Source organism: Orcinus orca, chromosome 10 (assembly GCF_937001465.1).
Source record: "Orcinus orca chromosome 10, mOrcOrc1.1, whole genome shotgun sequence".
Classification (NCBI taxonomy): domain Eukaryota; kingdom Metazoa; phylum Chordata; class Mammalia; order Artiodactyla; family Delphinidae; genus Orcinus; species Orcinus orca.
In genome coordinates this window covers 54,146,701-54,166,823 of record NC_064568.1, presented here as the reverse complement: position 1 = coordinate 54,166,823, position 20,123 = coordinate 54,146,701, and the positions used below count along the sequence as shown (strand labels likewise).

Below are 20,123 nucleotides of genomic sequence, written 5' to 3'. Positions count from 1 at the left end.
TTTAAAAATAATATCCAGAAAACCAAGTTATCCTTTTCTTCGTTGGCTTCCTGAACTCATCTTGTGCTAATTCAGTACGCAATATTTACTAAAATATACAATATTTACTACCTATTTATTAAAGTGTTGCCTGAAATCTGATCTTAGAAGATTGGAAAGTTTTATAATTATTCATTTGTAACTCATCCAATCATGATGTATTGTGTGTCAGGGCAGAATTTAGAAAAAGGAGAAACATTAGGCTACAACATCAGTGTTTCAGTTTTCCAGGAATTACAGTGTGTATTTGTCCATGTAATCAAATGTTTTGATTCCCATTCACATTACACTGTAAAAACAGTTTCAAAAATGATAGAAACCATTCTATCAGCTATCTTTTCAGTGGCTTTGTTAGAGTCAATGATACTCTGCTCCTCAGATAAGACCAAGCATTCCAGTCTAGAAGGTCTTCTTGAAGTGGTAATGCCTTCTCTAGTGAGTACATTTTAAGCAGTATTTCCATAATTATTACTTCTTCATTTAAAGTTCTGGATATCAAATATCTAGCCCCTAAGTCAAAATGATGTGTCTCAATGAATCCCCTATGTTTATTGGAAATAATTTTGGGTCCCTATGTCGACTGAAAAAAAAATGCGCAACCTAAAAGTTGAGAATTATGTTTTATTTGTTGGACAAAATTGAGAACTTAAGCCTGGGACACAGCATCCAGATCACTCTGAGAGACTGCTTCCAAAGAGGTAAGGGAGGAACCAGGAGATACAGGAGTTTTTGCAACAAAAGATCTCAAGTTAAGGATGCATCTTTCTATATATGGGAAGATGCAAAAGTCAGGGCTCATTGAAATCATTGCTTTGATATGCACCTCAGCTATCTGGGGCCAGTATCCCGTGCTTTCTCATCCTGAGTCTCTTCAGGATGCACTGTGAGGTGGGCAGTGGCTGCAGTGTCTGATGATTTGACGGTGGGCATCCTGTTTCTATCCTGAGTTCCCTCAGGGCTCACCAGAGTGGCTGTAGTGTGATGGCTTGATGGCTGCAAATCTTTGTTTACTGATATGGCAGGCAACATTTTTTCACTGACACCTAATTACTCCAATAAACCATATTTTAAAGTTTTTATTTAGCTCTTATAGATTCTATCTGAAAGGACTAGAAATACCCCATTATGGCTGAAATATTAAGCCAAAACTCAGCTGCTGCTGGAAAATGACAAAAATGTCCCCTCTTTGTTTTAAATAAATCATAAATGCCTTTAATCCACAAATAATGTGAACTTAAAAAGTGGAAAATATTTGTGAATTTAATAAACCCCTTTCAAAAGAGAGTGACGGGATTAAACATCACTTCTCTATTTATATGGTGTGACATTTTCGTTTTGTTCCAAGCTACTTTACTTTTTGTGTGACTCTGGAGTTTGTAAACATGCCATAAAATTTGTTAATTACATAATGACAATTTCATGGTTCTAGCTCAGTATAAAGGTGGCTAGACAGAGCAGCAAAATCGATTTTCTTTTTTACCTTGTGGAAAGAAACAAAAGGAAATGGAATGCAAAAATCTGCATTAAGACCATATTAGAATTATAACTCAACAATCTGTTACACATGAAATGAAAACCAGGTGCATCCCAGTGTTAGTTATTGTGCTGTGATATTCAGCCAGCGGTTTAAGTTCAAACACCCCTTTGTTTAACCCATGCCTTGCTTTGTAAACCACAGTGTTCCAAATGCAGATCTGTGGTTGTCTTCTCTTGCCAAAGGTCCTCAGAGGCACAAATCATGAAGTAGATGAAACTTGGCTTCATCCTCTCCTTAGTTTCTCTCCACCCACCTGTCCCCCAGTGCCTACCCTACTCACCCATCACTCTGGTTCTTCCCGCTGTTTTCCAGGGGGCTCATGCTACTTCTTGTTGCCAAAGCCCTCTTTGACTATATCATTTTCCTGCTTGAAAAATGATCAGTGGCTCCCCAAGAGGAACCAAGCAATCAAGACCTTCCTCCTTTCCTTCCAAATCTTATTGTCAACTGCTCCCTCCAATGTTCTACTGCAAGTGGATCGTCCGCCTTGCCCTTTTTATTCACACGGCTTTTCCATGCTATTATTCCTTCTGCCTAAACTGGCCTCCGCCTCTCATCTCCATCTATGGAAATCTCTCACCTGCACCTCCTCCAAGTGCCTTCCCTGACCACCCTGGCCTCTCCCCTACACCTCATGCATACCCTCACGGGGCACTTGCCACGTGTTGCTTTGTATTATAATGTTTATGTATGTGTCTTGTCTCCAGGCACTGTGGTGGGCGTTTCACAAAAGTAATATCTTTTAAATTTCACAACAATCATCTGAGGTAGGTATTACTATACCACTTGACAATTAAGGAAAATGAGGCTCAAATAGATTAAATAACTTGCCTGAGGTCACAGTGCTAGAGAACAACAGAGCTAAGACTTGGACCCAGGTCCAAAACATATATTCTTTCCACTAAACCATATTATCATCTATTTAGTTCTTTCCATCTTCTGAAAGATGAGTGGAGGTTTAAGATGGAGGAAGAGGCCAACTTAGGCTTTCTGATTATCAAATACTATTCAAGAAAGAGAGAGAATTTTTGTGATAATTACCGTATTCCTAGCTAGACCTGATTGGTTAACTATAATCCATGAGGAATTCAAGTCAAATGTGAAAGAAAAAAAATCTTTACCTGACATTGCCAGAACAAATACACATGGCATAAAAAGAGAATATTGAAGACCTATAATTCAAGAAAGGCATTGGTCTCTGAGCACTGTTGGAAAATACGTTCAAGGAAAACAGTTAAATGTGGCTTCCTAAAGTCCCCTGGGATTTAAACAATTTGGGGGTGAACAGGGGTTTGAAGATACAGTGATCATTTAAATCTCTTATTAAATAAATCTCTTATTAATTAAATATTAATAAATTTAAATTTATTTATTTATTTATTAAATTTATTTATTAAATAAATCCCTTATTAATTAAATATTAATTAAATAAATAATATCTTTATTGAGTACAAAACCTGTTTTTTTCATCCTGTCTTTGGTGTGACATCTTGGATAAGTTAGAGGAAAGAAGCGTAGGGTTTCTAAGAGGGAAATCTCATCCCAGATGGACAGTTTTTCCAGCTGCCCTCTCCAGGACCCAGAACCATGGAGTCCCGCCTGGACAGGTCCCTCCTGGGGAGTCTTTGGCCTCAGACCAGCCTCCCGTTTGTCACATGGCAGAGACCCCATCTAGGGAAGAATTTAGACTTAGAATCTATGTGCTTTGACATCACTGCCTTTGCTTCTCCCATGGGGGCGAAAGTAATCTGTCTTCATTTCCACTCTTCTATTCTCATTTTCCAGACCCCAGCTTGTCACATTATCATATCGTATTTCTTCAACATGAGTGATGGGCAGTTATCATTAAGCCTGTATTCTCAGTGCATCTCCATCTCAGCTTTGTTTGCAAACTTCGTTTCAATTACGTGTGCTCCCTGTATGCCAGTTTCATTTATAGATGGCTCTACAGTTTTGTTCCTCATACCAATCTTAATAATAATTTTTAAATTACTGTTTAGGGAAAACAATGCATGTAAGCTTGAATGTAGCAGGCCGTCCTGGACTTCAGGCCCTATCTTAGAAAGCCTGAGAATTTTCATTTCAGTTATGTGTTAAAACTGAGGAATTAAATGAGCTTATCAGGAAAACCACCTTCAATCACACTGGAAAAAAACTCAAACATGAAAGATCTTTTTTATTTTCTCTAAAGTTTTTATGGTTTTTCTTATCCTCTACAAAAGTCAATTTATTTTTTTCTTATTTTTTTCTTACGAAAGCTAATTTATTTTTTCTTATTATTTTGAAATAATTATATATTCACAGGAAATTGCAAAAGACATGTACAGGGAGGTCCTATTTACCCTGCACCCCGTCTCTCCCAGTGGTTACATCTTATATAATAATAGTGCATTATCGAGCCAGGAGATTGACATTGGACTAATTTATTTTTAAGTTTCCAAAAAGAAAAAAATCCGACCTAAAGACAACCTAGTCATCTTTGTTTCATTCTATTTCTGTTTCTGCTCACAAGCAATAACCAGGCTGACAGTTCTGGAAAACAAAGGGTGGTAGACCCATGCGGCCACAAAGAAATGATCTTCGGGGCTCATTCAAAATCCTAGTCAATGTCATGGCTGGTCTGGGTTGGAATCTGGTTCTGCCTCCACACATGTGACCTTAACCAAGTCAGTTGATCCCTCCAAGTTTCCGTGTCTGCAGCTATCAAATGGAGGAAATATTTCTCCTGCCTACTTCATAGGGTCCTTGTGAGGATGAAATATGATGATGTGTATGAAAGGAGGTAGGGTGTCAGTCAGCGATCATCAAGTTGATATTCTTTTCTGCAACAACTGTCAGTTACAGAAATGTAGTTTTTCAGTGGTGGTTTTATTCTTAGAAAAATAACTAAACCACCTCCTTATTAGCCACAAGGCCTAGAATTTCCATCACATGTAAATGACCTTCCCTTTCTACACTCTTAGTGAGACAGGTACCAGCAAGTATTGGACAGCACTCTGTGATTCATGGCCTAGACACCCCTGAGGCATGCAATATTTTAAAATAAATGTTTCTTAACATTTTCTTCTAAAAGGTCGAATGTGTTTTAAGTAGCTTTTATTTTTACTCTGACCCCAGCATCTATCCTTTCCTTTTTTTCATGCCATGGGATATACAATAGGTATTCTTGAAAATACTGAGAAATTATAAGGATACCAGATTAGACAGTGCATGGCTTATGAATTAGAAAAGAAAATCATCCAAACTGCATTGTTCTTTGGTTTGTCTGGATATATAATATAAACTCCCTAACTCACTGGTGGATTCTTGTGTTCAGATAGTAAAAATGCTAGTCTTGGTAGTAAGGGAGGAGAAATATATAGGATAAAGTAAACTTAAATCGTAGAAAGTAAAGATAAAAGCATTGTGCGTATTGAATGCTTTGGACACCACCATAAAAATGTTAAGATCCATTTTCTCCCCTCTTCCCCCGTATACAGGCTGGCATGGCTCTGACCTATGACCCCACAGCTGCCATACAGAATGGGTAAGTAGACTACATTTTCTCTATTTTAATTGCTAAGGTATCTTTGAACTCTGAAATCAGTACTGAAGAAAAATATTCAAATCTTTCTTTTTGTTTTAAACCTTTCTCATCATTGTATTTTTTTCTTCCTGTGAGTGACTCTTATTTCATGGCACCCCCCATGTCACCCATTCTTACAATGCTTCTGCCCACATTCTGTCTCTCCCTTTCTCATCTGAGAAAGAGTAAGGAGTAGGATTTGAAGGGGGGTGTATGTAGATAGACTGGTCTGGGAGAAGTGTCCGTGTATCGCTATGGTAAGAGTGTCGCTCCTACTAATAACTCTAGAGTTTAGACTTCAGTAGTTTTAGCATGTGCCCAGGTTCATTTTGACATTAACAGTGCTTCCACTCTTGCCTTCTGGCTATCAGGGGAAGGGTAACGGACAGAGTCAAGTTAGTAGCTTGGTGATTGCATTTTCATTCTTCATCGTAATAAACACCTGGAAACTTGCAGCCTCTTACTTAGAACAAGTCACATAGCCTAAAATTCTCCTCTGAAAAATCAGACTTAAGCTACACGATCTGGCCTCTCTAAAATTCTGTCATTCTGAATATTCTTTGGTTGAAACTTTCTTCTTACTTTGCAATTTCTTTTCTTTAGTTTGGCCATCCTGCAATGGACCAACAAACCAAAGAATAAGTATTATTTTTATTTTCACACCCTTTTATCTTAGATTTCTCCATGGCTTTCAGTTTTCTGTCTTTCAGTCTCATTAAAGAATCAATCAGAATGAAGGTCTCACTTAAGATCAACTTAGAGGATAGAAGGAATTAAACTCCATTTTTCTGTTTAGTCAGCTGCATCTAATGAACACCTGTGGGATGTAGAAAATGTTTAGCTCCCTCTTATTTTTATAGTTATTCATTCAGGGGGTCATTTATTTACTTATTCAGTAAACACCCAATGAGTCTGCCAAGCACAGTACTGTGCTCTATAGGTTAAAAAAAACAATGTATGAGACAAGGGCTTTGCCCTCAAGAAACTCATGGTCTATCCTTCCATGAAAGAGTCAACATGGTTGGTAGTCTAGGGTAAGAGTCTAGTCCTTTGTCCTTTGTTCATTAAAACTTCTCTAGGAGTGAAACTTAAGAATATCCTTTCATTTATCCAATAAGCCTTCTCTTATTTCCAACAAGGCACTTTAAACTTGGTGGTCAGAAGAACAAAAGACAAGATGTAAAGACATGAAATAAAGTCCTCTAGAATCGTACTGTATAGTTGGGAAAATAAAATAGTTAACTCAAAAGGCATAGAATAAGGCATTATATGCTCAGCGACAGTGACAGAAAACAGGTATTATAATGTAAGGGAATGACATTTGTTGAACACATACTGAGTACCAAGTATTTTACATTTGTAATTTAATGGCGCATGGTGTCAAGGATTGGAGATGCCCCAGTGGCCTAGGTCCGGACTGGAGAGAGTGAATGCTCTGCTTTAGTCAGTCATCTTTCCAGTGCACAATTTAAAATCTGAATTTGTTTTCCCAAAGACCTAACTTTCCAAGTTTTCATCCTGATCCATTACAAACGTACAGAGAAAAAAATTGAGATTTCAGCCTGCAATCTGAGCAGCCCAAAGTGAACTTTGGGTGGTGCCGTATTAGAGGCAGTGAGGACTGCCTAGTACACAGGGCGCATGTCTCCCTTCCCAGGTCACCATCTATACCGTATAGAGGTCGACTGCAAGTACATACGTCTGCCTTCTGTGACATCTTTGTCTGAACCTTATAGTAACAGTATAACATTCTATTCTTTGAACTATTTCAACAGTTGCAAAAGTGGTTCATCCTCTCCACTGTCCACTTAGACATTTACAACAATGAATATTTCCCTCAGGAAACAAATTGTAGTTAAGATGCTGAGAATACCATCTTCTTTATTTTATCTCCTGTCATCTGATAAAGAACTTTGTGTCATCCAGCAGTCCCTGTCTTCAATACTGTCTTGTCTACTGAATATTCCTTTCAGCCTGTAAAATACTCGAGTCTCTCCCACCTGTAAAGAAGGTAGAAGCAAAACAATCCTTTTCTGCCCATGAGATCACTTCTACTGACCACACTCTTTCAGCTTTCTTTTCACTGGTAAACAACCCCAGTTTTCTATACACACTGTCTTCCCATATTGTCTCTAATTAAGCCCATTAAAGTGTGAATTCTGGTCTCAGACTTGACTGGAATTTTCCCTATTGGTGTCTCCAAATTTGAGAAGAAAATTTGTCCAAATTTTTTTGTCCAAATTTTTTTGTCCAAATTCATCTCCAAATTTGTCAGTTGTAACTGACACATTCTTAGTCCTTATACTGTTTGAGATCTTGCATCATTTGACTTTCTGTTGTTGTTGTTGTTATTGTTACCATTTACAGCTTCATGAAAATTTCTTATTTCTTAGATTTCACCACTCCATCCTTTGCTGATCCGCCTTGCTTTCCCCTTGCACTGCTCACTTGGTGTCTGCGGATTCCTCCTCTTCTGCCCACTTTTACTAATCTTTCTCAGGGTTTAGTCTTTTCTCACTCTGTGTTCTCTCCAGTTGATCTCATCCACTCCTCCTGCTTTTAGGAACTGAAGATTCCCAAGTCCATACTTCAAGTTCATAACTAGATGCAAAAAAAAAATCACCTGTGTGTCTAACTGCGTTAGGTGCTGCTCCTGGATATCTTTGTCCCAAAGTGAGGTCATTGTCTTCAATCAATCTTTCAGCATACAAACCAAATCAAATGAAAAACAAGATCAAATTACTTGTTCCTTTTTAAAAAATACACTCTAAAGCCATTTAAGCCATAAATTCCAGTTCTCTGGGTGTTCTCTCCTAAAACATTCTTTATAATAAAATTGGTCCTTAAAACTTACTCCATCTGTCTTTGAACTGTATCTTCAACCCAGCTCTGCCTCCCTGCCACTGGTTGAGTTTATTCAATCACCAGTCCCTACCTGTACTAAGCTTTTACTTGCTTCTAATATAACTGACCTCCAAACCATTTTCACATTGCTTTTTGAATAATTTTTTAAAGCAAAAAGCAATCAGTAATCATCCACCTGCCTGGTTTAATATATTATGTGGACTTTACTAACTGCAGAACAGAACTCAAACTTCCAAGAATGGCACAAAAAGAACTCTGTGATTTGGTTCCTGCAACTGAACTGGACCTTCTTTGATTCTCAGAGAATCCCAAGCTACTTTAACCCGTGTGTCTTGTTGCTCATGGAATTCTCTCTGCCTGGAGAGAATGGTGATATTCTTCCTTCCTTCCTAATTCCTTCCTTCCTCCCTTCTTTCCTCCCTCCCTCCCTCCGTCCCTTTCTTCCTTCCTTCTTTCTTTCTTTCACTGCTCTCATTTAGAGAACACCATTAGGGACTTCCCTGGTGGCACAGTGGTTAAGAATCAAGCCCTGGTCTGGGAAGATCCCACATGCTGTGGAGCAACTAAGCCCGCGTGCCACAACTACTGAGCCTGTGCTCTAGAGTCCACGAGCCACAACTACTGAGCCCGCATGCCACAACTACTGAAGCCCATGCACCTAGAGCCTACGCTCTGCAACAAGGGAAGCCACCGCAATGAGAAGCCTGCGCACCGCAACGAAGAGTAGCCCCCACTCAACGCAACTAGAGAAAGCCCACGCGCAGCAATGAACACCCAATGTAGCCAAATAAAATAATAAATACATAAAATAAAGAACACCATTAAATCATACCAGGCAGAGCTAATTACACAATTAATCGTAAGAGACACAGTTTAAGCAGTGGTTAGGAGTTCAGACTCCAAAACCAGCCTGCCCAGGAGCACATCCAAATTCTGTCATTTACCAGACATGGGCAAGTTGTTTGTGCTTTAGTTTCCTCCTCTGTGGAGATGATAGTAACAGTACCTTTTCATAAGACTTTGTAAAGATCAAAGGACCCCTGCATGGCACAATGTGATCTTCATTGTCAATATTGACACTATTGTTACACTACGTTTCATGTGACCATGATACACTGACAGTCTTTTTATCATGTAGCTGTTGACATCATATTTATTTCCTTGATGGACTATTAACTCTGAAGTCAGGTTCCATGTCTTATTCATCTTTATAGACTGTTTAACTTAGTACTATGAATGCCAAATCAGATACAGAAAATGTGACTGATGACGTCTGCTTGGCTCCAGCAAGGTGGCATTAGGGAAACCATTCCTCTTCCTGGCATCAAGCCACTCTGTCCCCATGTAACACCCAAATCTAATACGCTTTATTATTTTTTTTATTGGAGTATAGTTGCTTTACAATATTGTGTTAGTTTACACAGTACAGCAAATTGAATCAGCTATACATATATCCCCTCTTTTTTGGATTTCCTTCTCATTTGGGTCACTACAGAGCATTGAGTAGAGTTCCCTGTGCTATACAGTAGGTTCTCATTAGTTATCTATTTTATACGTAGTATCAATAGTGTACATATGTCAATCCCCATCTCCCAACTCATCCCCCCGCCGCCTTGGTATCCATACGTTTGTTCTCAATGTCTGTGTCTCTATTTCTGCTTTGATCCTACTTAAATGCAACCTGCAGTTTCACCCAAAGGAGCCAAACTGCACATGAGTTTCTCATGTCCTGGGTTAAGAATGGAATTTCAGAAGGCTTAGACTATCCATTGTGTTGTTGGTGCCAAGAAGGTAGAAACTTTATTTCATGAAATGGAAGAGATCAGAAGATTGTAGCTCACTAACCTTATTCACTTGATATTTCTTCATGTAGATGACTTTTTAAATGTTTTGTTCATCTTTGGTTTTATTGCCTTATATGGTAACATTTAAATAATGGGGAGTAGAAGAATAGTCATTTCTATGGATGTTAAGATGCCAAAATAACCACAAATGTTTCCTCAACACACTGTTCCTTGAGTTATTGTCAGCATGTACCTCTTTGAAGTGGGGAAGCTGATTTAGAAAATTCACTTAGCATATGAAGCAATGGAACATGAATATCCAGAGTCAAGCATTTACTCCTAGTTACATTGCTGTATTCGATCCAGTAGGCAAACCTAACTCAGAGAGCGGTAACCTAACAGAGAGATAAATATTTATTGCTGTAGAGAAGAAACTGGTCCCATTTTATGTAGAACAAATGTATCCAAAGATACAGTTGCAGCTGACTCCAATCTAGTTAATATTGTTAAAGGTCGCTTAATGCTGACTCAGATTAACAAATTTTATCATTTGAATACTTATCTATTGTACCATTTAAAATCATTCTGGTGATGCAAATTTGAAAAAAAATATTTCCCATCCTGTTAGGAACAATGGTCACGCATGCAAATTCTAGATACAATGCAAGTAGTATTGTGACAGAAGCACAAAGTGCTATGAGATTTATGTATGTATTAACTTTTATATGTATAAAATATTTCTGAAAGAATACACAAGACATGGTGACTGGTTCTCTGGGGAGAGCCAACAGAGTACCGAGAAGTAGGGGTGAGAGGGAGACTTATTTTTCACTGTTTATATTTTTCTATTCTTTTCACAAAGAAAAATAAAGAAAATTAATGTCATAGGACTACAGAGAAAAGGCAGTTACATTCTGAGGGATTCTGAAGGCTTCTTGATGGAACAGTGACAGGAGCTTGTCCTCCTGGAGATGTGCCATGTCACCACTAAAGATCATATTTTATCTTTTTGAATTATAGTTTTGTCTGGATATATACCCAGAAGTGGGATTGCTGGATCATAGGGCAACCCTATGTAGTTTGGGGTGAGCAGATGCAAACTATTATATATAGAAGGGATAAACAACAAGGTCCTACTATATAGCACAGGGAACTATATTCAATATCCTGCAATAAACCATAATGGAAAAGAATATAAAAAAGAATGTGTGTGTGTGTGTGTGTGTATATATATATATATATATATATATATATATCTATATCTGAATCACTTTGCTGTACAGAAGATATTAACGCAACGTTGTAAATCAACTATACTTCAATTTAAAAAAAAAAGAACATATGTTATTATCCTGTGGCATCCCTTAACTGCACTCAGCCATAGAGGTTTCTGAGTATCAAATCCAAATATGTGTCTCAGGAATAGCTGGTAGCTTAATTGTGTCAACAGTTATATGTTCTGAATTCTATAACCTCAACCTGAATACAGCAACATAAAACTGAAATAAGTACTCCCAAATTAAGCTTGATATTTCTCTAATGAAGAACAAACACTTGTAAACATGGACCATGGTGTATCTGAGCTGCTTGCATGTAGGCAGTAAAAAATGTCAGTTGTGTCATCTGCTTGAATCTACGCAAATTATCACTTTAAAAAAATTCAATGTCACTTTTATCTAAGGCTTTGAAGGTTACAGTGAAGAAATTTCTGGGTCACAATGGAAAAGTAAAACGCTTGGTACTTTTTACTATAGGCTAACTTAGGAAAATAAAAATGTCCATTCTTCTTTCAGAGCTATCTGGCATAACTCTATAATGTGTTATTACTATTGCCCTATTGCTTTTTTAACAGTCCAATATGAAATTCCACCACTTTCAACTATGAGCATGGGAGGTGGGAAATAATTCCTCCCCCATAGTCAAAATCGCAACTTTCCTGTGATCTTTTCACTAAGGGCTTCTGTGTAAAAGCCTTTTGGATTGTTTTATTTGAAGAAAATGGATTCTTGGGAGAGATGTGAAAAAAAATGTTTTCTGTAGCCTTGGTTTGCCAGCTGTTTTATATGGGCCTTTGATATTAAGTGATACAGAAACCTTATCTTATTACACTAGGAAAGGAATATAGTGTGAAGGATACGTTGGCATTGCAATAAAAATGACCAATAACTTATTAATCTTGTGCTATAGTGTTGCCCTGAGGATAGTATTTGTGGTTCTGACTCCAACAAAATTGCCTATGGACATGAAAGACAAGGCAGGGCTGTTTACTTCAGTGGGCAAATAGGATTGTGTGTGGTTTTCTGCATTAAAAAACATCCTACCCTGGGGTTATTGATATATACATGTTATTTGTATTGTCAGTGAAATAAGGTTTCACCATATTACTACTGACTGCCAAATCCCCTGAAGATGACTCTTCTGCAGGCAAAATAATGTCCTATTAGTGACCTAGACTTCCATTTTCTGGACTTCTGGAGCCCACTTGCTTTACATGCCAGAAAACCAAATAACCCTTTGCGTTCCTTAAAAATATTGCTTTTTTCAGGGCTTCCCTGGTGGCGCAGTGGTTGGGAGTCTGCCTGCCGATGCAGGGGACACAGGTTCGTGCCCCGGTCCGGGAAGATCCCACGTGCCGCGGAGCGGCTGGGCCTGTAAGCCATGGCCACTGGGCCTGCGTGTCCGGAGCCTGTACTCCGCAACGGGAGAGGCCACAACAGTGAGAGGCCCACGTACCACAAAAAAAAAAAAAAGAAAAAAGAAAAAAAATATATATATATGTAACTTTTTTCAGAGGCTGGCTTAGAGTTCTACAGATAGATCATTTTTAGTTAACCCATTTAGCCCCTTTAGCATTTGGAATTTTGTTCATGGGAAACCTCTCCAGAGATAACTAGTTCGCATTCCTGCAACAGTTTCTCAACCTTGACACTAGTGACATTTTGGACCAGATCATTTTTTGGGTGGGAGCTGTACTGTATTTAGCAGCATCCCAGGCCTCTACCAAACAGATGCCAGTAGCAGCCCCCTGACCCAGTTGTGACAACCAAAAATATCTCCAGATCCTGCCAAATGTCCCCTGGGGAGCAAAATCCCTTTTAGTTTAGAACAAGGTAGAAAAGGAATACTTGTGATACACTTGTGGATTCGCTATGTACATTTTGGCAAAGAAATATCTTAGGGGAGTAAACTCTTCCCAGAGAAATGGTTAGCTAAAAATTCATTCCCAGTTTTCTATAATAGCATTTGCAAGGTGTAATGCATAAATAACCAGATACAAAAACATTAAGTCACATGTTTAGAATGACCTTAGCTTTGTTATTATGGCCAAAAAGTGCTGCCAATTTCATCTTTCCTGTTCCCCCAAAAACAGGACACCTATTCTTGAAGTATTTATTTGGATGTTCTTTCTTTCTTTCTTCTTCTTTTTAAATGTGATGGCCATGTGAGAGTGTTTTTAAACCATGAAGGATACATGGCAGGGATTGAGAAAAAGTGAAGAGATTGGGAAATTCATTCTGCAGTTCTCTCTTTGGAGTCTGGCTAGGTGCATTTTCTTTAGATATGGTGCCTTTAAGCCTGAGATTCAATAATATCCTCTCCTGTCATGGTTTAAGCAAAGGTTTCCTGTGAATTCATCCGGTTTATGTTTGGATTTGGGGAGAGCCTATTTCAGAATACCAGAATTAGGGGATCAAGACAGTGTGCTGAGTCTGATCTTCTCAGTACATTTTCTGTTCTAAATGACTCTCTGATTTGAGGGGCAGTACTGGAACTTGCTGGGAAGTATGAAATATTCTTGTTTGATGGATAGGATTAGAGCAGACAGAACAAAAATGCCTGAAAATTTCCCCCAAGGGTGCCCTTTGTTAGTATCCGTTTACTTGGCTGTTTTCTTTATGTTGCTGCTGTTTTTCCCGTAAAATTTCCTATAAACTTTGCCCGTCCATCCTATCCTTACTGCTTTCATTTTTAATATGACAATTGGTACATTTCACAAAATAAACCAGCCACTCTAAAATGTGACGCATGATTCGCTCTGTTGGTACAAGAGCCTGAAACTGGGTTTCTAAGAAACTTGCATGGTGAATGAAAAGGGCCGTTTGTGGAGTGGTCATGAGTACCTGCTATGTTATTATGAGCCCCAAATAAGTCTTTCTGTTCACTGACTCATAAATAAAATCTGTCAAAGATAAGACCTAAAGCGTTTTTTTTTTTTTAATGCAAACCATGATTTTTATAGAAAAGGTCTGTTTTCCCTGGTTGTCAGTACATTTGCATGCTTAGAAAACAGGCATTAGTTTAAGCTTCCACTGAGCATTTACAGATATGTGATGCCAGCCAATTTTCTCTGGGTTCTCACCTCTCAGCTGCCTATTTGAACAGAAGCCATCTTCTGTGCCCCCACCAATTTGACACTGGCGGCCTCTACTGTAATCACTACTTATTTCTCTAAACTGCTCTGCATTCACTTATTCATTCATTCAACCTACAGGTATTAAGCAAGACATACCTTGGAGATACTGTGGGTTCAGTTCCAGACCACTGCAATAAAGCAGATATCTCAATAAAATGAGTCACACAATTTTTTAAAATTTCCCAGTGCATATAGAAGTTATGTTTGGTCTAGACTGTAGTCTATTAAATGTGCAAAGCATTATGTCTAAAAAAACAATGTGCATACATCAATTAAAAATATTTCATTGCTAAAAAATGCTAAACACCATCTGACAATGCAGGGTTGCCACAAACCTTCAATTTGTAAAAGTTGCAATATCTGTGAAGTGTAATACAGCAAAGCACAATAAAATGAGGTATGCCTGTATTTACTATGTCCCAGGCTCTGTTCTAGGCAACAAAGTAAAGGTGTCCTCAACTCTCTTGAAGCTGACATTGTAGAGGGAGAAATAATCAATAAATACATTCCATTAGTCAACTTGACTGCTGTAACAAAATGCCATTGATTGTGTGGCTTTAAACAACAGAAATATATTTTCTCACAGTTCTGGAGGCTGGAAGTCCAAGATCAGGCTGATTTAGTTTGGGATTTAGTTTCTGGCTTTTACAAGGCTGCCTTCTCATTATGTCCTCACATAGCCTTTCCTCCATGTGAGCATGTGGATAGAGAGAGAGCAAGCACTCTATTGCCTCTTCTTATAAGGGCACTAGCCATTTGAGGTTAGGGCCCCACCCTCATGAGCTCATTTAACCTTAGTTTCTTCCTTAAAGGCTCCATCTCCACATACAGCTACTTTGGAAATTAGGACTTCAATATATGAATTTTAAAGGGACACAAACATTCGGTCCATAGCATATATAAAGACATTTTTAAAAATTACTAGTTCAGATAGTGATAAGAACAATGAAAAAAAAATAGAGGAAAGGAATAGAGAACAATTGGGGCAGAGATGGTGGTTGCTACTTTAACTAGAGACCTCTGAAAAGATGGGAAAGTTGAGTGAGATCAATAATGAGAAAGAGATAGTTCTAGGGTGATTTGGGGAAATAACCATTCCAGGTAGAGAGAATTGTAAGCGTAGTGGCCCAAGATGAGAGTGAGAATGACAGGCTCATGTGACAGATGAAGGTCAGTGTGGTTGGATCCTAGTTCGCTCTGGGGAGAGAGGTGGGCAATAGCCTGATTGTGCTCGTCAATATGAGGAATTCAAATTTTGTTCTCATTGCAACGGAAAGCCATTGACCAGCTTTAGGCTGGTTAATGTATAGATAAGGTACAATTTAAATGCTTAAATAGAAAAACTCAAAGGATGTCCTACCCATCTTTGGTATACATAGTAAATGTTCAACACATTTTTTAAAGTGGAAGGATGGATGTTTTCTTACATAGTAATTGACTTTAAAGTCAGATTTATTAACTATAATTTATATTGTGTATGTATTCACTCTTAAGAGTGTACAATTCTATGAGGTCTGACAAGCACACAGTTGTGGAACCACCAAGCAATGAAGGTATAGAACAGTTACATCACTTTCCAAAATTCCCTCAGGTGTCTGTGCACTCAAACTCTTCCCCCAGTCCCAGCCTCTGGCATCCATTATTTATTTTCGGTCTTTAAAGTTTTGCATTTTCCATAGTATTATATAAATGGATATAAAATATAGACTTTTGAGTTCGACTTCTTTCATTTAGCATAATTTACTTAAGATTCACCATGTTAAATATATCAGTAGTTCTTTCCTTTTAATTGTTTAGTAGCATCCAGTGTATGGATGGACCACAGTTTATTAATTCAATTGAAGGATATTTGGCTTGTTTCCAGTTTTTGGCAAGTATTAAATAAAGCTGCTATAAATATTTGCATTAAGGTTTTTGTGTGAACTCAAGTTTTCATTTATCTTCAGTTACTATGTACCAGTGGGATGGTTGGGTTATATGCTATGTATATATTTAACTTTGTAAGAAACTGCCAAACTGTTTTCTAAAAGGGCTGTATCATCCTGTATCTCCACCAGCAATGAAAGAGTTCCACTTTCTCTGAATCCTTGACGGCTCTGATTGTCTTTTTTTTTAATTTGGCCATTTTAATGAGTATATAGTCAATATTCTTTTTTTCTAAAATTTTAGAGGTATTGTAGGTATAGGTGTGGATAGTAAGGAGGATGCAATGTGTAATGGTGTAATTTTTTCAGCTACATCTTTTTTAACCAAAAGACTGTGACCTTATAATCCTTGTTGAGAGCTAGATCAATTTAAGACTCTAGTTCCCCAATCCTTGCTTGAAGACTTGTATAGGATCTAAGCTTAAAGAATTTACTCTTTGAAACCTGGCAACCTTGAAATCCAGCCCCCCTACACTCAGTGGGGTTCTGATGGAATGCTTCTTTAGAAAGGTGACCCATGAGATCCTCTATTCAAAATATCAGTGACCCCTGAGAGACGATGAAGTTTTTGTCTCCAAAACTCCAACCTCAGTCATACTATTTAAAAAAGAGAAAGGAAGAAAGGAAGAAAGAAAGGAAGAAAGGAAGAAAGAAAGGAAGGAAGGAAGGAAAGAAAGAAAGAAAGAAAGAAAGAAAGAAAGAAAGAAAGAAAGAAAGAAAGAAAGAAAGAAAGAAAGAAAGAAAGAGAAAGAAAGACAGAAAGAAAAAGAAAGAAAGAAAGAAAGAAACTAAACTAAAAGTAGTAATTGACTTTTGCTAAGAGTATGGCAAAGTGAAGTAATGATTCCATGATCCCTGAGAGGCATTTTCGCATTCTATCCTGATATCAGTGAAATACTCCATCACAGCCCACCTGGTTTTGTCTGCACGATGTGTGGCTGGTCACTCTAGCCTTTCCCTTACCAGTGAGACATAAAGAAAAAAACATGATTTAAAATTCTGCTGAGGAATTTGAGCATTAGGTAACTTGTGGACTCCAGGGTATAAGTCTGAGCAGAGATGGCCTGTGTTTTTGATACCCTTTAATAGATCTCTATTAAAGCTGTCCTTCAATAGATCTCCAGAAGGATCATCCCACCTCTGATTTGTGAAGCTCTGATCTTGCCCAGTATTATTCTATAATTGTTCAATGAAGGACCCTGGAGGACTAGAAAACTCAGTGCTTTTTACAGCGTGTACAGAGGTATATCACATAGGTCCGTAATCTCCATCAGTGCCCTGACTGAATCCAGAAAAGATTCCTTTCCTCACCTAGACCTAAATTGTCCACAAATTGTCCTTCTCTTTTCACAGAGAAAGAAAGTACTTAGCTTAGTTTCTACCTGAGGGCATGGATTCATGCCTAGCACAAATTATCCAGAATTCTCTATAAGCTGATCCTATTTCTTTTTTTTTTTTCTTTAGCTATACTATTTCATAGGAAACTGCGCTTCAGTTTCTCCTCAAAGTATTACTTCTTTTTTTTTTTTTTTTTTTTTTTTTGCGGTACGCAGGCCTCTCACTGTTGTGGCCTCTCCCTTTGCAGAGCACAGGCTCCAGATGCGCAGGCTCAGCGGCCGTGGCTCATGGGCCCAGCCGCTCTGCGGCATGTGGGATCTTCCCGGACCGGGGCACGAACCTGTGTCCCCTGTATCGGCAGGCGGACTCTCAACCACTGCGCCACCAGGGAAGCCCTGATCCTCTTTCTTGAATGAAGGGATAGATGCAATTTCTGTCTGTGTAACACCAGCCACCTTTATAAAGCTTGGTGCTATGGTTTTGCCTTTCTTTCAAGGAGCTTTAGAAACAATGCCCATGGCTTTTCTCTGCTATTGGTTAAACATACTATTACACTCACCTGGCCTAAGAGATTTTTGTGCAGTCAATTTTATAAGAGGACTCAAAATTTTCATTTTATTCAGAACAACTTATTTCTTGTGGAATCAAAGACCATCAGTCTCCTGCATGATCCTGTTAACAGTTGATGGGCAACATGAGGGTGGAACTCTGTCTTCTCCAGACGTGTGTGGTAGCGTTTGGTTAGCAGCCAGGCGTGCATCAGCTTCATGAATCTATGAATCTTCTTTTTGTTTTTCTGTTTGCAGATTTTATTCTTCACCGTACAGTATTGCAACCAACCGCATGATTCCACAGACACCCATCACGCCATTCATTGCTGCTTCCCCTGTCTCCACATACCAGGTATGTCCGGTTTACCTGCACCTCCCGGGAAACCTTTCTTGCCAGGAACAGACTAGATCAAGACAAAAGGGAAACAGTAGGATTTTTGTTTTAAGTTGTCTTCCCTTTAGTCATATCTTAATGTCATAATACTCAAACTATCCATTGAGCCTACACTTTCAAGGGCTTGTTTGCATCTGTTTCACTGAATGATAAAAATCCACCGAGCTTTCCATTCTCCCTGCTGAGTTTTCATGATTTTGCTACTTTCCAGCCAACATTAGTGCAGCTTTCTTACCACTGAGAGGTTATTTTGTGTGTTGTCTGTTATTTCGGTTGTTGTTCCCTAGGGTATCTTTTATGAGAACACATTTCTGGCAACTCCCTGCACGCCCTCCAGGATATTGTATCATTGTCATCTCATTTTGTCACAATCGTTCTGTGTATCCATGGAAAGCTACATGGATAGATGCAAAATCATTTGCTCCAAGAAATAGGGAAGATTATCAAAGGGGTAAAAGTAATTCCTACTTCCTCCTCTTACTTCATTCTCAGTTCCAAAGAGGCCAAAAGAGACCTCGGGGGTTCCACATGTTGAAACACAAGAAAATCTGAGACTCAGTGTGTGTCCTAAACCAGATGTTGTAGCCAGTTAGTAATGCTAAGTCCACAGGTGGATTGAAATAGCCATCCTTCTCCCTCAAACAGTGCTCCTTATCTTATTCCTCTGAGTCATCAAAGATATGATATTTCTCCCTGCTTCTCTTTACCTCATGTAGTTCTTCAGACAATTCTTCTAATTCAAAATAGAAAAAAATGCCTATGAATGCTACCAAGAGTGTTGAGTGTCACTGTTTAAAGCTTTGGAGAGAGAAAGAAAGAGCAAGAGTGTGACTGTGTGCCTGCGTGTGTTTCCCTATATTGTGCAGATGGTAGGTGGGTGGGGGGTTTACAACAGGGAAAACTGTAATGTTGCTGACTGCTACGAATTCAGTGAAGTTTCACATTATTCATCCACTAGATACGTCATATCAGGAGGTCCCAGCTGTCAGAGCATCATGCTTGAGACTATGCACTTTTGTCCTTAACTGATTCCCCCCAAAGCAGATCATTCTCATTCTGTGTCTGCACTTAGATTCTTGATACCTGTCAGGTGAGCGGAATAGACTTTTGTGTGAATTGCATTAGAGGGTCTCAGAATGGCTGATTTCTTAATTGCCTTTCCTTGGGACCCATGAGGCTAAGTGCAGATGCTGTTCAGTTTTTGTTCTTCCTACAGGCCTGCCTGGTTGTAATGTGTGTTTTTTGGTTTTTTACCCATTTTTTTCTAATCTTGGCCTCTGTTTCAGCCAAGACCACCCATTGAGCTCCACTGTAGAGCATTTTGGTGACATGAATAAAATCTCCACAGAACAGTCATTTCTTTTGGGAGGGTTCATAAGTGGAATTTAACTCTGGCTCTCTTTTCTCAAAAAAGGAATTAGAGCAATTTCCTATGTTGTTGATTCTTGCTTTTCACCACTTCTTTTTTTTTAAAATTTCATTGACAATTCATTGACAATTTCATTGTCAATTTCACTGATGTGAGTATATTGAAAACAAAATCTTCGGGGCTCTCTATGTCACAATCAGCTCTTAGAAGCTGACTTTCTCATTTGGCTGATGGCGAACATTCAGAACACTTGGCTGGCTCATATACTCATTTTTATTTGCCATACCTATTACCATGAGCAAGAAAAATCACAGACTTGCTTAACTAGGGTTTAACCCAAAA

General features: G+C 38.5%; 1 protein-coding gene across 6 annotated transcripts in view; it reads left to right on the top strand.

The window, feature by feature from the left end:
• Positions 1 to 20,123, top strand: part of RBMS3 (RNA binding motif single stranded interacting protein 3) — a 724,151-nt gene that overhangs the window by 599,541 nt on the left and 104,487 nt on the right. For all 6 annotated transcript variants that reach the window (XM_049715938.1, XM_004279675.4, XM_004279673.4 and 3 more), the window contains exons 8-9: positions 5,056 to 5,102; positions 18,274 to 18,370. In XM_049715938.1, the coding sequence (XP_049571895.1) occupies positions 5,056 to 5,102; positions 18,274 to 18,370 (144 nt within the window). The remainder of the gene's footprint in view (positions 1 to 5,055; positions 5,103 to 18,273; positions 18,371 to 20,123) is intronic.